At 38.7% G+C, this 18532-nt stretch overlaps 1 protein-coding gene across 1 annotated transcript in view; it reads left to right on the top strand.

Annotated features, from left to right (window-relative positions):
* Positions 1-18532, top strand: part of Mkl1 (megakaryoblastic leukemia (translocation) 1) — a gene marked incomplete in the record, with an annotated part of 172213 nt that overhangs the window by 25409 nt on the left and 128272 nt on the right. The window contains 1 exon segment of the mRNA XM_013511484.1: positions 3410-3459. Coding sequence (XP_013366938.1) covers positions 3410-3459 — 50 coding nt within the window.

The following is an 18532-nucleotide window of genomic DNA, read 5'->3' as shown; positions in this document are numbered from 1 at the left end:
CAAAAAAAAAAAAAGCAGAATTAATCAATATCAAACTATGCAGTGTTTTATTTGTCATTATGTAGTAACTGCTGAACTTGTTATGAAACTGTCTGGCCAGATTAAATTTATGGTTTATCATGTCTTATGAGATAGTAAAATGATGCTGAGGTTATAACTCAGTGGTAGAGTGCCTGCCTTGCTTGCACAAGGCCCTGGGTTCCAATCCCAGCACTGCACACACACACAAATACCTATCCCGTCCGTCCATCCATCCATCCATCCATCCATCCATCCATCCATCATCTATATTTATCTCCAACCATATATATCTTTTGGGAATGTTGGAGAGCCCTTTGGCACAAACTCAACATGTGTAAAACCAAAAGTAAATTATAGTAGTCCCCCTCATCTGCAGGGAATATGTTTCAAGACCTTCAATAAATGCCTAAAACTGAAGTCTATATATGTATGTACTGTTTTTTAAAAATACATACATACTGCCAGGCGTGGTGGCACATGCCCATATTTCTAGTACTTGGGAGGCTGAGGCAGGAGGGTTGCTGAGAGTTTGAGGCCATCTTGGGCGACATAATGAGTTGAAGGCCAGCCTGAACTGCATAACAAGACCCTGTCTCAAAAAACAGAAAACATATATGCCTATGATAAATATTTGATGTATAAGCTAGGCACAGTAAAAGATAAGTAACAATAATTATAGAACAATTATAACAATATATTGTAATAAAATTGTTAAAATAACTTCTTGGGCTTGGGGGCCATCATTAAGTAATGTAAGGGTTATATGAAAACAACCGATTATCAGTTGATCTGATAGCCAAGGTGGCAGATAGTTGAGTTTATTATTTTTTGTGTTTTTGCAGTGCTGGAGATTGAACCTAGGACCTCTGTATGGGAGGTGAGCACTCTACCACTGGGCTGCATTCTCCAGCCCCCAATATTTTAAAAACATTTTTTATTTATTTATTTATTTTGGGTTTTTTTGGGTACCGGGAATCAAACTCATGACCTTGCGCTTGCCAGGCAGGCTGCAGCCCCAGATTTATATAGTTTGTTTTGTTGGTTTCACCCTCCTGCTCCAATAGCATGTAAGATCCATATTTGATCCTGGGGATCAAACCTAGGGCCTCATAAAATAGTTGAATATATGATAAACTGTTTCTTGTGTTTAAATCAGTGTTTTGATGGTACCTAGACCCAGTACCAACGAATACCCAACAGTGTACCAACAGTAGCATCTTTGTAACCTACACAGTTACTTTACAAGAGGAGGAAACTGAGATTCACAGAAGCTAAGTGTTTAACTGAAGGTCATATGGCTAGGATATGAGTTAGAATACAGGTCTAGGTCTAATTCCAAACCTTTTTTGGCTGCCATATTATCTCCTTAAATTATTCATTCAGCAAATATTTATTGAAAGCTTATTGTATTCCAGGCACCATTAACGTTTGAAGAGCAATTTATTGTGGGTTCAAAATAAAAGTATTTCAAATATGATCAACTTTTTTTGTGTTCTTGGTGATTAAGAGGTTTAGTGTATTGATCTTTCATCTCTGCTTATATGTAGGTAGATTTAGACTGGCCGTTGTCAAGCTTTGGTTGTCCAGAGACCAATCCTCTTTTGTCTTTCAAAAGAATACTGAACCTAAAACCAGGAAAAAAGAGTGCGTTAGATAATCCAGAAAGAGCTGTGGAGCATTGTTGGTGATTCCTCAGAAGATTAGAAAGTACAGAAATGCTGTGAGGAGGTGGCTTCCCACTAGAAGCTTGCTTGTGTTGAACTGGCATTGTCAGGTTACAAGTAGTGTTTTTTGAGAAGAAAGTCAATAAAATAGTGAAAAGATATTCCAGAAAAGGAAGAGAGGAGTACAGTGGTCCCTGTAGTGAACAAGATTTGAAGTGGCAGTGGCTCACTTAGGGAGTGGCAGAGAAGAGGCAGGTGTTTCTTTGTGGGGTAGAGATGGATCAGTGCCACAGAACACAGTTCACGTACAAAAGGTCTTGAAGCAGTAGACATGAATCAAAACCACAAGGAGATACTACTTCATATCCATTAAGATGGCTGTTACAGAAGAGGCAAAGAGGGAAAATGAAGTGTTGTGAAGGAGGAAAAGTTGTGTATTATTGATGTAAAATGGTGCAGCTGCTGTGGAAAACAGTTCTGGTTTCTCAAAAAGTTAAATGTAGAATTACCATATGACCCAGCAATTCTGCTGCTGTGTATGAACCCCAAATCATTAAAAGCAGGAACTTAAACTGATGCATGTATGCCAGAGTTCACAGTATTTTCCTGTTGTTACAGTAGCCAAGAGGTGGAAACAACCCAAATGTCCATCAGACTAATAAACGGATAAACAAAACGGGGTGTACTGTACACATACAATGGAATAGTATTCATCCATAAAAAAGAATGAAGTTGTTATGCATGCTACAGCATACGTGAACCTTGTGATTATTATGCTGAGTGAAACAAGCCAGAAACAAAAGAAAAATACTGTGTGGTTTCACTTGTATGAGGTTCCAAGAATAGGCTAATTCATAGAGGCAAAGTGAGTGCATGTTATCAGGGGTCAGGAGAATGGAGCGTTAGTGTCCAGTGGGTACAGAATTTTTGTTTGGGATGATGAAAAGGCATCGGAGGATAATGATATTGTGAGTGCACAGATGCTACTAAATTGTATACTTAAAAGTGATTTAAATGATTTGTATATTTCACCCCCATGCACACAAAACACCCTCTCTCTTGGATATGAATGTGTAGACACGGGAATGGGAATAGGAACAGGGAGGGCATAAATGTGACACACTGAACACAGGCCCTGGTGTGCAGGTTGCAGACTGCAGTGGCGGTGGAGATGTACTTTCTTGTACAGCAGTAACCAGCTAAGTCATTCTGTTTCTTCTCCTGTAGCCAAATTTACAAGCATAGGAAAGTGAGTCCATCACCAAGAAATGCTAGATTATAAGAAACTTGAGCTGGGTGTGGCGCACGCCTGTAATCACAGCATTCGGGACGCTGAAGCAGGAGGATTGTTGTGAGTTCGAGACCAGTCTGGGCTACAAAGTGAGCTCAAGGCCAACCTGAACCGCACAGCTAGACCCTGTCTCAAAAAGACCCAAAAAAAAAAAGAAACTTGAAAACTGTTTTTTGAGGAGTACTGGGTGACTGATATGGGAAAGGATGTACCTAATTATGTTCTTTGATTAAAAAAAGTAGTTAATACGTTGTATGTTTTGAAAATTAAAATACTATGGTAAAAATAAAAATTGTTCATTTTATTTTACTTAAACACAGTCGACTGCTGTAAAGGTGTTGAAGTCAGATTTGAGATGTACAGTTCTCCTCTTACTTAGAACATCGATGGGCAAAATGACTCCTTCCTGTAATTCTATTTCTCATAATTCCAGTTATACTAGAGGCTTTGCTGCAGTTTCCTCTTCACCTGTCATCTCTACAGGTAGGCATCTACCAGCTAAGAGAATCATGTAGAAGGAGAGATGTTCAGATACTTGAAAATTAAAGTGGGCTTTGCTCTGCAGTCTGAAAAAGCAGGAGCTACACCTGCATGTGTGGAGTTGACAGTCTGTTTCTTGGTATCCATGAAGGATTAGGATTGCCATGGATACTGCAGATCTGCAGATGTTCCAGTCCTTTATAAAAGGTGTATTATTTGTATGTAATTTGAACACATTCTCCTGTATTCCTTAAATCATCTCCAGATTTCTTGTAGTTCTGAATCCTATGTAAATGCTAGGTGTATATTGACTTGGGAAGAAACAAATTGTGTATTTCAGTACACACACAGCTGTTTTCAATTTAAAACCAATTTTTTTTTTTTTTTGTAGTGCTGGGGATCAAACCCAGGGCCTTAAACATACTAAGCAGGCTCTACCACTGAGCTGTTGCCCCAGCTCTTTTAAAGCATTTTTGGTCAGTGGTTGGTTGAATCCATGGTGGTGAAATCCATGAATACAGAAGGCTTACAGACCCATGTCTGAATTTTTATACAATGAAATATATGCTACCATGGCTTGTGACGGGATCCGGCAGATGAAGACAAAGGTGGAAACTTTCATAGAATTTGAAACTCTTCTTTTAAGCAAAAGATGTGAGATTTTAGTTTTATATTGTAAAGTACTGTGAATGTTCTAGTACCTTCCTCATTTTAGGTTGAATGCTGGGTTGACCAGTGGGGCTGCAGAGGTCTTCAGTGTTTGCTCCTTCCCTCCCTCCCTTTGTAGGATATGTGGTATTGCTTCCATTTCCCCTTATTATTTGAATCACATGTTGTACTGAAATCTGTACAAGGAGGACTTGGGATGTAGCTTAGTGGTAGTGTGCTTAACATGGACAGAGCCCTGAGTTCAGTCACCAGCACTAAAACAAAACAAAAATGTGTACAAGTCAGACTGATAAATGGGATGGAAAGATTTTCGGTGGCTGTACAAGGCAGTGGATTATATTGTTCCCTGCAGATTTCCTAGTCTATTCTAGAACAGTGTGGGCATGAAGGAACCCTGTGGTCTCCCTGTGATTCTTTTTTTTTTCCTTTTTGAGACAGGGTCTTGCTATGCAGTTTAGGATGGCCTTGAGCTCACTTTGTAGCCCAGGCTGGTCTTGAACTCACAGTGATCCTCCTGCCTCAGCTTCCTGAGGGCTGGGATTACAGCTGTGCGTTACCACGCCCGGCTCCCCTTGATTCTTTGGAAACTCTGATAGTGCCACCTGTAGAGCAATTTGAGAGGGCTCCATGGACTGGCATTTCTGACCCATTACTTGCTGTAGTGGGCCAGGTCCTTTTAATGCTCTCTTTGGGTGCAGAAGAAAGGGCAAACAGGAGTCAGAGTAAGATTAATATTTTCTCCATAGGTTTTCAGTTTGTTGAGATATGTAACTGTACCGTACTGAGGCTGACTACTTGAAAAGTACAATTCATTCACTTACATGGGAATTATTTTTCCCTCCTTTTTTGAGAGAAGACACTGGCCTGGGTGGCCCTTGCCTGTAATCCCAGCTGTTTGGGAGGCTGAGGCAGGAAATTGCAAGTTTGAGGCCAGCCTGGGCAACTTAGTGAGACCCTTTTTCAAAAAAGAAAACAAAAGCCAAACAAAAACAACTCTGAATTCTTCTGTGAATTTTTTTTGTAGGAAGTTTATTGTTTGACGGATAAGGATAATGCCATTTTAGAGTGTAAAAATTATTCCCATCCCCTGTAGAATGAAAGGAAAACTTCAAAGCTAAACTTCTAAGTTGAGATCCCATGTAAGTATGGATCTAACCAAAAGCATTGAAAGTTATTGCCATGGTTTTGCTGCTGCCCTCCTGCTTTTGGATGGTGGTAGGAATTGAACTTAATGCCTTGTGCATGCTAAGCAATTGCTCTACCACTGAACCAAACCTGTAGCTCCCCCACTGCCCATATTTAAAGGGATATTTCCAAATCTGTAGGGCACATCTACTTAGGAAATGGATATTTACACTTTTCTTCTGTTGTAATTTCTAAAACAGTTTCTGTCTTGGTAAAGTTGTGTGTTTAGTTTGTAATAGAATAAGTGCATTGATTGGACTAGTAATCAGATTCTGGTCCCAGTTTTTCTCTTACCAAGTCACTGGACTCTTAATGCTGCATTCCCCAGATGAAAATGAAGGGATCTGATGTGTTATATCTGAGGTTTTCTTTATAAAAGTTTAGTCATTCCAGGTTTTATTGTCATTTTTCCAAAGCTGATAAAAGATTGAAAGAACTTTGCTTATATTACTGTTCCTATAAAAATAGAATTCATTTCAATATAAAGTGAGCTAGATTTGGATTCCAAAGGGGCTTAGTCAGTGGATGACTAAAACAACCTTTATAGAGGATGGTCTCATGTAGAAATTACAGTTCTTTCTCTGACAATTCAAACTGAAATCCAAGATCTCATTTTGAGATTAATAGAAGAAATCTGTCATTAGCTTGTATCTTATTTCTGTTCACGTATTTTTAAAATGTAACTCATCACCATGCAGGAGCTTTTTCTATCATAGCTTCCATTGAAATGTTTAGCTTTAGTCATTCTCCCCTGAGTTCCTTTTCCTGAGAATAAAAGATTGAGCTCATACCTTTGCACAAGATCTGGAGATATTTTAAGCTTGGCATGTTCAAACCTGGCAGACTTGATTAATATGTGGACAGACTAGCACATTAGAACATTTTTAAAGTTCCAAGCCACAAATTGTGTTTTAAATGAATGTGAACATGTATAAAATTAGTAGTTAGGCCTGGAGTAGCCCAGATATCCAGAGAGGCTTTTGCTGGCCCTGCACGTTTCTTCCTCTGCTTTGAGCATTGCCAAGATCAGAGTCAGGACAGGGTTTGCTCTTTTGGCGCTCTGTTACCCTCTGCTTTCAGCAGGGAAAAGGGCTGCTGTTTTACTTCTTGAAACTCCTACCATATGGAAAGTTTCTGAAAATAAACTTCGGGTTTGTTATTGGATTTCTAAATTTATAACCTCCACTATCTGTGACTAAAGCCAATATAAATACCTGTCAATAGAATACATGCAAAGCTGTGGCCCTGTTTTAGTGAGAAGGCTCTCCAGCCACAGTATCTAACTTATCACTTAAATTAATCCTCAGTTTATATTTTAGTTGGCATTGATGAAGAGTTTTATTGTCAAAAACTAGTCACTAGGTGATCTTTAGTGAATCCATTTTAATTTTTTTTGTATGAATTGTTGATGTAATTATGGCGCAGACATTCATAAAAATGTAGACATACATTGGGCATTGACAAAGTGAAATTGTTTAAGTATACCGAAGGGGAAAAGAATTCTAGTGTTACCCATTTTGTAAATTTGGGTCAGTTGGGCCTTCAGTCAACAGATATATAAAGAGCACCTTTTATGAGCCAGATATGCCTAGGTCTTAAGGGGTAAAGAGTTGTATAAAAGATGATTCTTTTTTTTCTTTGAGACAGGGTCTCACTATGCAGTTCAGGCTGGCCTTGAACTCACTTTGTAGCCCAGGCTGGCCTCAAACTCGCAGTGATCCTGCTGCCTCAGCCTCCGAGTGCTGGGATTACAGGCGTGCGCCACCACGCTTGTCTAAAAGATGATTCTTGTTCAGACAAGTAAAAGAGAAAGAAAAAAGGGAGCAAAGGACATAAATGGTTGTAATTGTTCTAATAAAAGCATATGGATAAATGCTATGGGAGTATGGAGAGACAAGTAGATTAATTCTGGGGAATTGGGAAAGACCAGAAAAATGTTTCAGTTGGATCTCAAATAATAAAAAGAAGTTTTACACAGTGACTATGCTTTATGGAGTGTTGGTTGTATACTAGGGTTAATGTTACCCATCAGGAGAAAGAGGGGAAGAACATTCCAGGAAGTGGGAGAAACAATAGAATTATCAAGAATTGTGTGTCCCAGAAGGGTTTGATGTGCTTTGTGAGGATGAGGGAGACCTTTGGCCAGAGAAAGGCTAGTTAGGCAGACTGGATTTGATTATGAATACAGGCTCTCCTGGCTACTAACCCCAACTTCGACAGTTTTAACAGTCCAGCTTTAAGGTATCTCTTGTGAAAGCTTTTTGCCCCCCCTATCTCAAAGCTTACTGATTTTTTAAAAAAAAATTTTAAATTACCGGATAGCAGGGATACTCTGTACTAACAGGGCAACCCCCCTCCCTAATCTTCCCCAGGGGCTTGAACCCAGAGCCTTTGACATTCCCAGCCCCTTTTTTTTTCTTTTTAATTTTGAGGCAAGGTCTCACCAAGTTGCTAAATTGCCCATGCTGGGCTCAGTTTGAATTTGAGATCTTTCTGTTCCAGTCTTGCAGAGTGCTGGGATTATAGGTGTGTGTCAGGATTACAGGTGTGTGCCACCACACGAAGCTGACATTGTGTTTCTTGAACTGTTTAGTCTGATCTTCCCAGATGGTTTCTTAACTCCATAAAGGCAGAGTGAATGGTATAGTGATGGGCATGCTGTGGGGACTCTTAAGGGGTAAAGAGTTGCTATAAATTTTGCTGTTGATGATGGGCCTGTCTACCTATAACCACTAGAGTTTGATTTGACACACAGCATGGGTCTGTTCTTATCTTAAGCTCCAAGGCTTGAACAAAAGTATACACATATGGCTGGGCGTGGTGGCACATGCCTATAATTCCAGCCCTTGGGAGGCTGAGGCAGGAGGATCCTTGTGAGTTTGAGGTCAGCCTGGGTTGCAAAGTGAGCTCAAGGGCAGCCTGAACTGCGTAGCGAGACCCTGTCTCAAAAAGACAAAAGGAAAAAATTATACACGTATGACTTGGGCTCATATATCTGTTTTACGTGTCAGATACCCAGCTATAGATGGCAGCTTCGCACAACTCTGTTGACCTGTTTCTGAACCTTTGCTATCAAGGATAGAAATACTGGTAGTTTATGTAGTTCTAGCTTTCTGTCCCCGTAAGTATGTTGAGACCACTTTGTTCGTTGGTGCAAGAGATTTGAATCACAGAGTGAACTTGATAGCCAGAACAACAGTATTCACTGCCCCCCAGCTGGTAATCCTGTGAACTTGTACATGGGTTCCATGAGTTGATGTGTTTTTGGGCTTCTGTTGCACCAATAGTTTTTGAGATTGGCTTTTTCCAGTCACAAAGAACAGGAACTTTTACACTGCTACAAGGAAGAACAGTTGAGCCACTTCCTGTAGCAGGAAGAGCATGGCTTTGGAATTGAAACTGCTGCCGGGAAGGGAGGAGGAAAGTCTGTTTTTTGCAGATGAATCCCTTCATCTTAGTTGGTGGCCTAATTTTCAGGGTCTGGTCTCAGTGGTCAGTCAGGAAATACTTTTCTACTCTGCCTTTATATTGGGGTGCTAGTAAACAGGACTACTTCATGAAAAAACTGTAAAATTAACAGAAAGAAAAGAAAGACTGACATTCATTGAGTGCCTTCTAAGGATTGGGCATGGCACCGTGAGCTTTCATGTATTTTTTTAATTGAAAAATATCAAATTCATTGATAATACAGTTTTTCAAGTCTAGGTGAATGAGAATTATGAAGATCACTGTCTTGAAATGTTTTGATCCTTATGTAACCACATAGAGGAAGTAGAATTATATATTGATTTAGTTTTTTTTTTGGTTTTGGTTTTTCTCCGGTACCGGGAACCGAACTCACGACCTTGCACTTGCCAGGTAGGCGCTTTTTCCCGCTGAGCTAAATCCCCAGCCCCTATTGATTTAGTATTTCATCTGTGTCTTCCAGAATATCTACATGAGTTAGGATTTTTTTTTTTTTTTCTTTTTGGGTGCTGGAAATCGAACTCAGGACCTTGCGCTTCCTGGGCAGGTGCTTGGATTTTTCGTTTTTATCTTCTGGGTTTGTTCCTGATTTAGCCAAAGGCAGGGAGGAGACCAGCAGGTCTGAAATTTTGTTATTTGGGAAAGTTGAGACTCCTGACCTAGGATTTCCTGAAAGATTCTTTGGTGCAGACGTCAGGGTGGGTTGATATTTTCAGATCTCAAAGCATGTGTGAATTGTGGTTGTTTACAGGTGTTGTTAGTCTCTGTTTGTATCTGTAGGTGGAGTAAACACAGCACAGTATTGCTGTTGGGGAAACTTCTGCAGAAGTTCCCAAACCAATGCAAATTGATCTTCTCTAAAAATACCAAAAACACCCAAACAAAAAACCCCATTTGGATGTTTTAGTTGGCTGAAGAAATTGATTGTTGTTATCATGTTTGCAAAGGAGTTACCACATTCTTTTTTCCCCCACACTTTCTTTTAAAGTAATTATAAATTTGATTTTCTGCTCTAAAACTTTCTCTTGAAATTCTGTTATGAAAGTTACCATCTCTACATTCCTTAGTCATAGGTACTAACTTTGGGATCAGAATAGTTGAGTTTGTCCTAGGCGATAAGAAATTAAGTTGGAATGTTCTTTCTCTGTTCTACAGTTAGGATTTCCTAATTGTTGTCTTTCTGCTCTTAAAATAGCGAGCTTTTAGACCGGTGTGGTGGGCACGCCTGTAATCCCAACACTCGGGAGGCTGGGCAGGAGGATCACTGTGAGTTCGAGGCCAGCCTGGGCTACAGAGTGAGCTCAAGGTCAGCCTGAACTGCATAGCAAGACCCTGTCTGAAAAAGACAAAAAAAACCCAAAAAACAAAAAAACCCTGTGAGCTTTCATTGTGGTCTCAGTAAAGTCTGTAGAGAATTACCCAGAGACACAGAACTGACCTTTCAAGAGGCCAAGTAGAAGTTCAAGGCCAGCCTGTGCTATACAGTGAGTTCAAGGCCAGCCAACTACATAGTGAGACTGTCTCAAAAAAAAAAGTCAAAATGGAAAAAAAAAAATTATTTTTGATTGTGTGGATCAAACCCAGAGCCTTGCACTTGCTAGGCAAGAGCTCTTCTACTGTGTTACATCTCCAGCCCTAGTATTTTTTTTTAATCCATGAAAATTTTTATTGTTATTTTCCTGTCTAGTGAATAAATCAGTGTACTTTTTCTCTTGGCTACTTCCCTTTTATGGTTTAGTCAGAAAAACCCTAATATAAGTTTGCTTTCTTGTTTTGACAACCAAATACCACTTTAAAAGAAAAAAACAGCTTTATTGAGAGTAATTTACATACTACAAATTCACCTGTTTGAAGTGTACAATTTAGAATTAATGACCTCACTCCAGTACTGAATTTTCAGCATTGCCCCCCTCCCAAATCCCTTGTAAACATTTTTAAACTTTCTTTGGAGTTATCCACAAATTTTATTAACTTCTCTTTTGAGTGGGGCCTGAGACTGGATCTCACTATGTAGTCCAGGCTGGCCTTGAACTCACTATGTAGGGGAGGCTGGCCTCAAACTCACTGTGTAGGGGAGGCTGGCCTCAAACTCACAATGATCCTCCAGCTTCACCTTGCTCCGTGCTGGGATTCCAGGCATGTACTACCGCGCCCAGCTAATTTGATTAACTTGTGCATCAAATTTATCTTCTTCCTTCAGCTATTTTTTACCTGTTTATTGTGTGTCTTTCTTCTCCCTCCTATTTGTATATATTATTCGTTGTCGTTCTTGAGACAGTGTTTTGCTATATATAGTTCAGGCTGGCTGAAACTCATTATGTATTCTAGGCGGGCCTCAGACTCAGTGATCCTCTTGCCTCAGCCTCCTGAGTGCAGGGATTACAGGCATGTGCCACCATGCCAAGCTGGTTAATAGTGTTTTAAAATTGAGTGCTTTGTGGAAGATAATATGTAAAAAATGTAGTTCAGAGTTCATTTAGTTTGAGCTCCTTTGTATTGTGAACTTTTAAGTGCAGAGTTTAAATGTGGTTGCTTAAGAACCTTGGGATGTAAATCTAGTTTTCTTTGGGTTATAAAGAATTTTTGCTGATAACCTTTCATAGTTGCACTTCAGTGGAGTATTAACATTTTTCATGGTTTTCAGACAAGTGTTTTCCTGTTTTTAAAATTCCTTCATTCAATCTTCTTATGTGTGACTTGGAACAATACTACTTTTAGTGAGGGGTCTGGAATTATCTGGATTTGAACCTTGGCTCAACAGTTAACTTCTAAACCTCACTATTCTCTGTATAATTGGAGAATAATGATACCTAGTAAGTGCACTGCAAGGATTAAACAGGCATTTGGTACTGTTTGTGGTCACAAGTATTAAGTAAGGGTTACCTATTTTTTTCCCTCAATCTAATGAAACATCTCACAAAATACTCAGTGACTTTTCCCTTAAGTCTGTGCACTGAATGTGTGCATACGCATGTAAATGTACCTGTAGACTTTGTGCAAGAAAGTAACCTTGGACATGCCTTCTGTAATTACTGCTTCTCTGTTCCCTCCTTTTTTCCTGAAATTTGAGGTAAATTCAGACTCACTTTTAATTTAGGATAAAGTATGTATGTATGTTAACCATTTTTTCCCTAAAATGATTGTTTGCTGTTGTACCACTTTGGAAATAACACCTAGTGACTGCCTAGTGCTACAAAAAGATAATAAATAATTCTTCTACTTCATTTTTTCCGGTACCAGGAATCGAACTCATGACCTTGCACTTGCCAGGCAGGTGCTGTGCCGCTGAGCTAAATCCCCAGCCCAATTCTTCCACTTCAGATTGGGTAATCTTATTGGGTGTCTTGGAAATGCATCAAGAGACTGATAGTTGCCTTACATCTCTCTCCCTGCATCAGAGCCTGCAATTCATTCTGTGGCCATCAGCTATCTAAGCAGAGTGGGAAATGTACCTCTTTCCATAGCTCATTTGGGAAAGTATTAGAGGCACAGTACCTTTGGTTGTTGAATGACCGTGGGTAGAAGATACACCATTGGCATTCGGGGGCCAGGGATCAGGGATAGCAGTCCAACACACAGGATTGCCCACTTGGAATAGCAGTGGAGTCACTGTTGGGAAACTGAGCCAAAGACGTGGTGAGTTGATAATGTTTTATTTTATCCTTGTTATTAAAAAAGTTATTGCTTAAGTAAGTTTTTGGAAAGAATCTTTCAGAGCTGTACTATATAATCTTGGAATTCTTCAATGAAAATTAGGCCAGATTTTCTTGTTTGAGAAGAGTAAAGTATTTTTGTTGAAGATTACGAAGACATTTGCCATTATGAATGTGTTTTGGTGGTATTTATTGCTTAAAAGTAGGAGTAGTTGAATGGTTAGAATGGTGTAATGGTTTAAGAAATTTGGGATTGTATTCCTTTAGTAATCTGTGTATCTTCATGGTTGATAGAAATAACATCATTTGGGCCTGGCATTCCAGCTATGTGTGCATATTGCTTGTAATATGTGTCCCCCACCCCTTCTTTCCTTTTCCCTGCAATTAGGCTGACCAATAAGAACTGAATTTGAGCCTAACAGTGTAGGACTTTGACACAGATTTTAGGGAAGATAATTATTCTCAACTTCCTTTTGCCTTTTATGTATGGCAATGTTTCTCAAACATTTTTGGCTGTGACTCATAGTTTAAGATATATTTTACATTAGGACCTGATACACCATAAATATATAGCTACGTGAAACAGAAGCTTTGAAATAATACCTTTACATGTGTGGTACAGTCTGATAGTTTTAATTTTTTTCCCACTTCATTTAATTGCAACATGACTATGGCCTACTAAATTGATTATGTGACCAGTGCATTATGAGTGCTTTTAAGCAGAACTGTTTTAGGATGTATGTCCATGAGATTCTAACTCATTTTAAAATATAGCCAAAGTAGTTGGGTGTGGTAGTGCACTGTTGTAATCCCAGCACTTGGGAGGCTGAGGTATGTGGATTGCCACGAGGCCAGTCTGGACTGCATAGCGGAACTTTGTCTTAAATAAAAAAGGGGAATAGAAAGGGGAAGGGGAAAGAAAAGAAAAGGAAGCAAGGAAAGAGAAAGAAAGAAAAAAGAAAAGAAAAGAAAAGGAAAAAGAAAAGAAAAGCAAGGCAGGCAATACAGTAGTATGGATAGCTGAGTTGAGAATTAGGAACCTGAGCTCTCTTTCTGGCTCTGCCACTAATTTATTTGATGACCGTGACAAACTGTGTATGACTTTTCATTAAGTTTTTTCATCATCTGAAACCATTGGATACTTTAGGTTTCTTCAGACTGTAAAATTCAGTAGTTCTATCATTTGATAAGTTTTGAGACAATGAAAATGTCTGCTTGTCTTCCATCTTAGCTTTTCCTGTCTCCTGAATGCTTAGAAGAAGGGAAGTAAACTTTAATCTGTGTTGCATGGCTTGTTGTGACAGAATAATTCCAGAATTGTGATCGTAAAATGGTCTGGAGAAATACAGCACTATGCAGATGACGTTACTCTTGAGGGGATGAAAACTACAGAAGCAGTCTCTTCCTTTGCACTTTGTGACCTGCTGTATGGGTCACAGTCATGTGTTCCACCCGAACAGTCCTGGGCTCCCCTTTACTGTGCTTTCCTGAGTGGTAAGGCCAGTTCTCTTTTATGTTTTGTGCCTTGAATGTGCTTAATTAAGCCAGACCTAAAGCTGGGGAATTCATTGCTTTGAGGAATGGAAATTCTTTTCTTTTATCCCGAAGAGGTTTGGCTGGAAAATTTAGCATCAGGAAAGGGAAGGTTACTAAGGTTATGACTGTCCTGTTTGCAGCTGGCCCCTTCTGTTACATAGGGAGCTATGATTTCAGTATTACATATTCTGTTTTTTTACTAAACCATGCAGGTTTTTCTCTGAAATGCCAGTAAGCTGTTCTGTCACTATTTTTGCCTTCACATTGTTGGAAGGATTGATAAACATCTGTTAAAGTCCTATGAAAATAGGCAAAACAGACTCTGCTTTTTTAATGAGAAAAGAGTACAGTATTAGTAATAGAGCTCTTTGATGACACTCAAAATCTTCAGGCTCTTTCTTAGCCTCCTTTATTACATTAGACTTTTTTTTTAAAACCTCATTTAGTGAAAGAAATAGAACATTTGCCCTCAAGTCTGTTAACTGCTTCAATCCAGTGAGACTCTTGGCATTGCAGTGCCGAACTAAGCATCCTGTGTTCAGCTCTCCACTGCACACTTGGAGCCAGATTCCCATCAGTCTTTTTTTTCAAGCAGAACAATAATGTGCATAGTCTGTCTGCATGACATAATGAAGTAAGGTCTGTACAAGCACAACTGTAATCTCAAAGGAGCTGTGATTTGTGAACGGGTGATGCCTTTCCAGGAAGTCGAAGTTAGACTGCTTTCCATTTTGGAAAAGGATGTGTGTATGCATGTTAAGAGTTAAGAGCTTTATTCTGTGACTGAATTGAAGGAAGTGACCTAGAAATTTTTTAGATTGTGGATAAGAGTAAATTGATTGATTTTTTTTTTTTTTTTTTTTTTAACCCCCGCTGGTGGAAGGTAAAGCAACTGATTAGGTGTTTAGGAGTGTGGTATATGTTATAATGCTGAAATTTGCTTAAAGTTGGGTGGTAAGTCACATAGAGTTACTGTGTGACCCAGTGATAGTTACACACCCAAGGGATTTGAAAACATACTGACACAAAAGTTGTAATACATGTGCTGAATATATGTTCACAGTAGCATTCTCCATTATAGGTAAAAAATGAAAAGATCCTAAATGTTTATCAGCTAGTGAATGGATATATAAAATGTGGTATAATCATTGCAATAGAATATTATTTGGGAATTAAGAGGAATGATGTACTTACACATTATTGAACATGGATGAGGCTTGAAAGCATGCTAAGGGAAAAAAGCCTGTCATAACAGACTACATATTTTTGTGAAATGTCCAGAATGGATAAATCCATAGAGACAAAAAGTAGATTTTGGTTGCTGGAGTTTGGAAGAGAGGGGAATGGAGAGGGGCTACTAACAGGCAAAGGTTTCTCTTCTTTTCTCCTCTGTCCTCCTTTTCATGGTTATGAAGATTGAATCCAGGAAAAGGTGAGCTGTATCCTCAGTCCCTTTTATTTTGAGTCAGGGTCTTGCCAAGTTGCCCAGAGTGGTATCACACTTGTGATCCTCTTGCCTCAGCCTCCCAAGTAGCTGAGATTATAGGCATGTGCCACCATGCTTGGCAGAGAGGTTTGTTTTTGGGTGAAGAAATGCTTCAGTATTAGATGATTGCACAACCTTGTTAATATACTATAAACTACTGAATTGTATACTTTTTTTTTCATCTTTTAAAATGTTTTATTTTGATACATTTTGAAGGAGTTAAAAAGAACCCACATTAACATGTTAAATCTTAGTATTCTGGTGAGAGAGAGAGACAGACAGAGAGGGGGAGAGAGAGAGAGAGACAGAGAAAATGAACAAAAAAACAAATGAAGTCCCCATGAACCCTCCGTGATTCCATTGGCTTCTCCTAACCTGGGAGGCAGAGCTGAACTGTACACTTTAAAAGGGTGAATTTTATGGTATGTGTAATATGCAGAATATCCCAATAAAGCTGTAATTTAAAAAGTAGGACCTCAACTGGGTGTGGTGCTGTATGCCTGTAATCCCAGCACTGAGGAGGCTGAGGCAGGAAGATTGAGTCTGAGTTCTGTGTAGACAATGTAGTGACACCCTGTGTTTAAAAGCAAGCAAGCAAACAAGCAAACAACCAGGGATATAGTGTAGTGGTAGAGTGCCTGGGTTTGATCCCCAATACCAGGGTTAAAAAAAAAGTAGGACCGAATTATCTGTATGAGTGAGTTATGTACCATTTTGCTAATTAGAGCTTTATGAAATTTTGATACAGTGGTTGCCTTGACTAAAGATACTTGATAGCATCATTTCCCTAAAGACTTACGCCAACTTGAAAATCATAATTGTGAAGAAACATTTTCTGTTCTTTTGGAAGTTGTATGAGATTTACAAATCCATAGCATCTATGAATGAACACAAGAAAGGAGTAAATTACATATTTTGTGTATGTAATGACCTAGAGCTCTAAATCACAAAAGAAGCCCATACTGTATGTAATAAAAGTATAAAGTTGGCTTATTCTCTAACAAAAAAGGTATTATTTTACATGCCAAATTATTATTATTATTTTTTACTTAATAAATTATTAACAAGGCTGTAGGGAAAGAGAAAACTGAAAACTCTACTGATGGGTATGTGAATTAGGGCTCAATGGAAAGTTTGAGACAAGAGTTTTGTGAGACTGAAGATGAATATATCCTGTAAGTCACCAGTTCAGGGTATATGCCCTTAAGGGTAAATTTTACATTAATGCAAAAGGAAACGTTTTTATTTCAGTTATAGTTGTCAGTATCTTAGGATACAAAATCTCCTATGGATACAAGTCCCTTGTATAAAATGGTATAGTTTTTGCATGTGTCCTATATATATCTTCTTGTATACTTTAAATCATTTTGGATTATTTATAATACCCAATACCTTGAAAATGGTGTGTAAATAGTTGCTATACTGTATTTTAAATTTTACATTATTATTACTATTACTACTACTACTACTACTACTACAGTGCTGGGGATTGAACCCAGGGTCTCATGTGTACTAAACACATGCCATACCACTGAACTATACCCTCAGCCTTATTTGTATTATTTTTATTGTTACATTGTTATTTTCTCTGGAATACTTTCCATTCACAGTTAGTTGAATTTGTGGAATGTAGAACCTATGGTTCTGGACGGCCAATTGTATATTTATAATAGGAAAAATTTGGAAACTAAGTATAGAGGAATGCTTAAGCAAGCAGTGGCATTTTAAGGCAATTTATTAGGTGATAACAGAGTAGATAAATTAGACCACAGGGGACATAACTCCTGGAAACAGTATGGAGAGAGAGAGAGAGAAAAAAAAAAAAAGTGCTAGGCATGGAGGTACATGCCTGGCAAACCCAGCTACTTCTGGATGCTGAGGTGGGAGACTGTACAATCAAGGCCATTGTGGGTTTTTTTTTTGGAAACAGGGTCTTGCTATGTAGTTTGAGCTGGCCTTGAACTTAGTGGTCCTCCTGCCTCAGCCTCCTGAGTGCTGTGATTACAGGGATGTGCTATGATGCCCCACTAGTCCAGGAAATTTAGTGAGACTTTGCCTCAGAATAGGATGTGGCTCAGGGATGCCTTGGGTCAAATCTGTATTTCTGCCCCACACAAACAGGAAAAAAAGTTACAAAATGTTAAAGGTGATACCATTTCCTGCAGTTAAAACATTGGGGCTGGGGATATGATTGGTAGTAGAATGCTTACCTTCCTGTGTGTTAGCTGTTTTATTTATTTATTTTTTGGTACTGGAAATCGAACTCAGAACCTTGTACTTGCCAAGCAGGCGCTTGTGCCGCTGAGCTATATCCCCAGCCCCTTAATTTTATAACACAGTGTAGTTGATTCTGTTAAAGTACTGAGTAACTTTTTTTTTTTTTTTTTAAATGCAAGCAGAATTGTTTGGAGACAAGCAGTGCTGTACTTTCATGCCTAAGATCGACTTTTTTTTTTTGGTACTAGGAATTGAACTCAGGATCTTGTGCTTGCTAGGCAGGTGCTTGTGCCATTGAGCTACCTCCTCAGCCGTGACCTTCCTGTGTGAGACCCTGAGTTTGCTCCTCAGTACCACACACAAACAAAAAATGAAAGAGTAAAAGCATACTGTGTTGTCTATGGAAAACATATGTATGCTGCAAAATTATTAGCAAGTGTGGGTTAGAAGAAGATATGTTCACTTTTCTGTTTAAAAAGTCTGAAGCAGAGCCAGGGATGTAGCTCAGCAGCATAGCCTGCCTGGCAAGTGCAAGGTCCTGAGTTTGATTCCTGGTACCAAAAAAAAAAAAAAAAAAAAAAAAAATCTGAAGCAATTTGTTATATTTGAACATATCTGAATGGTATGTTATAATTGCTGTATTTGTTTTTTATAGTATCATTTGACTTTTCTGTATTTTAAAGTCTAACTAAAAGTAACTTATAAAAAATTAAGTGAAACTCAGATGGCATTGCTTTAAAAAACCAATGGCGTTGGTTATTTTGGTTACACATATTTGTTTTTATATTTACTGTACTGTCATAGAAATGATTCATCCTACTAGTCATGAACAGTAATTTTTAAAGGAGTATATGTGTTGTTTTCT

This window comes from Chinchilla lanigera, unplaced genomic scaffold (assembly GCF_000276665.1).
Source record: "Chinchilla lanigera isolate Chin_1 unplaced genomic scaffold, ChiLan1.0 scaffold00012, whole genome shotgun sequence".
Lineage (NCBI taxonomy): Eukaryota > Metazoa > Chordata > Mammalia > Rodentia > Chinchillidae > Chinchilla > Chinchilla lanigera.
This window is presented reverse-complemented; position numbering and strand designations above follow the sequence as displayed.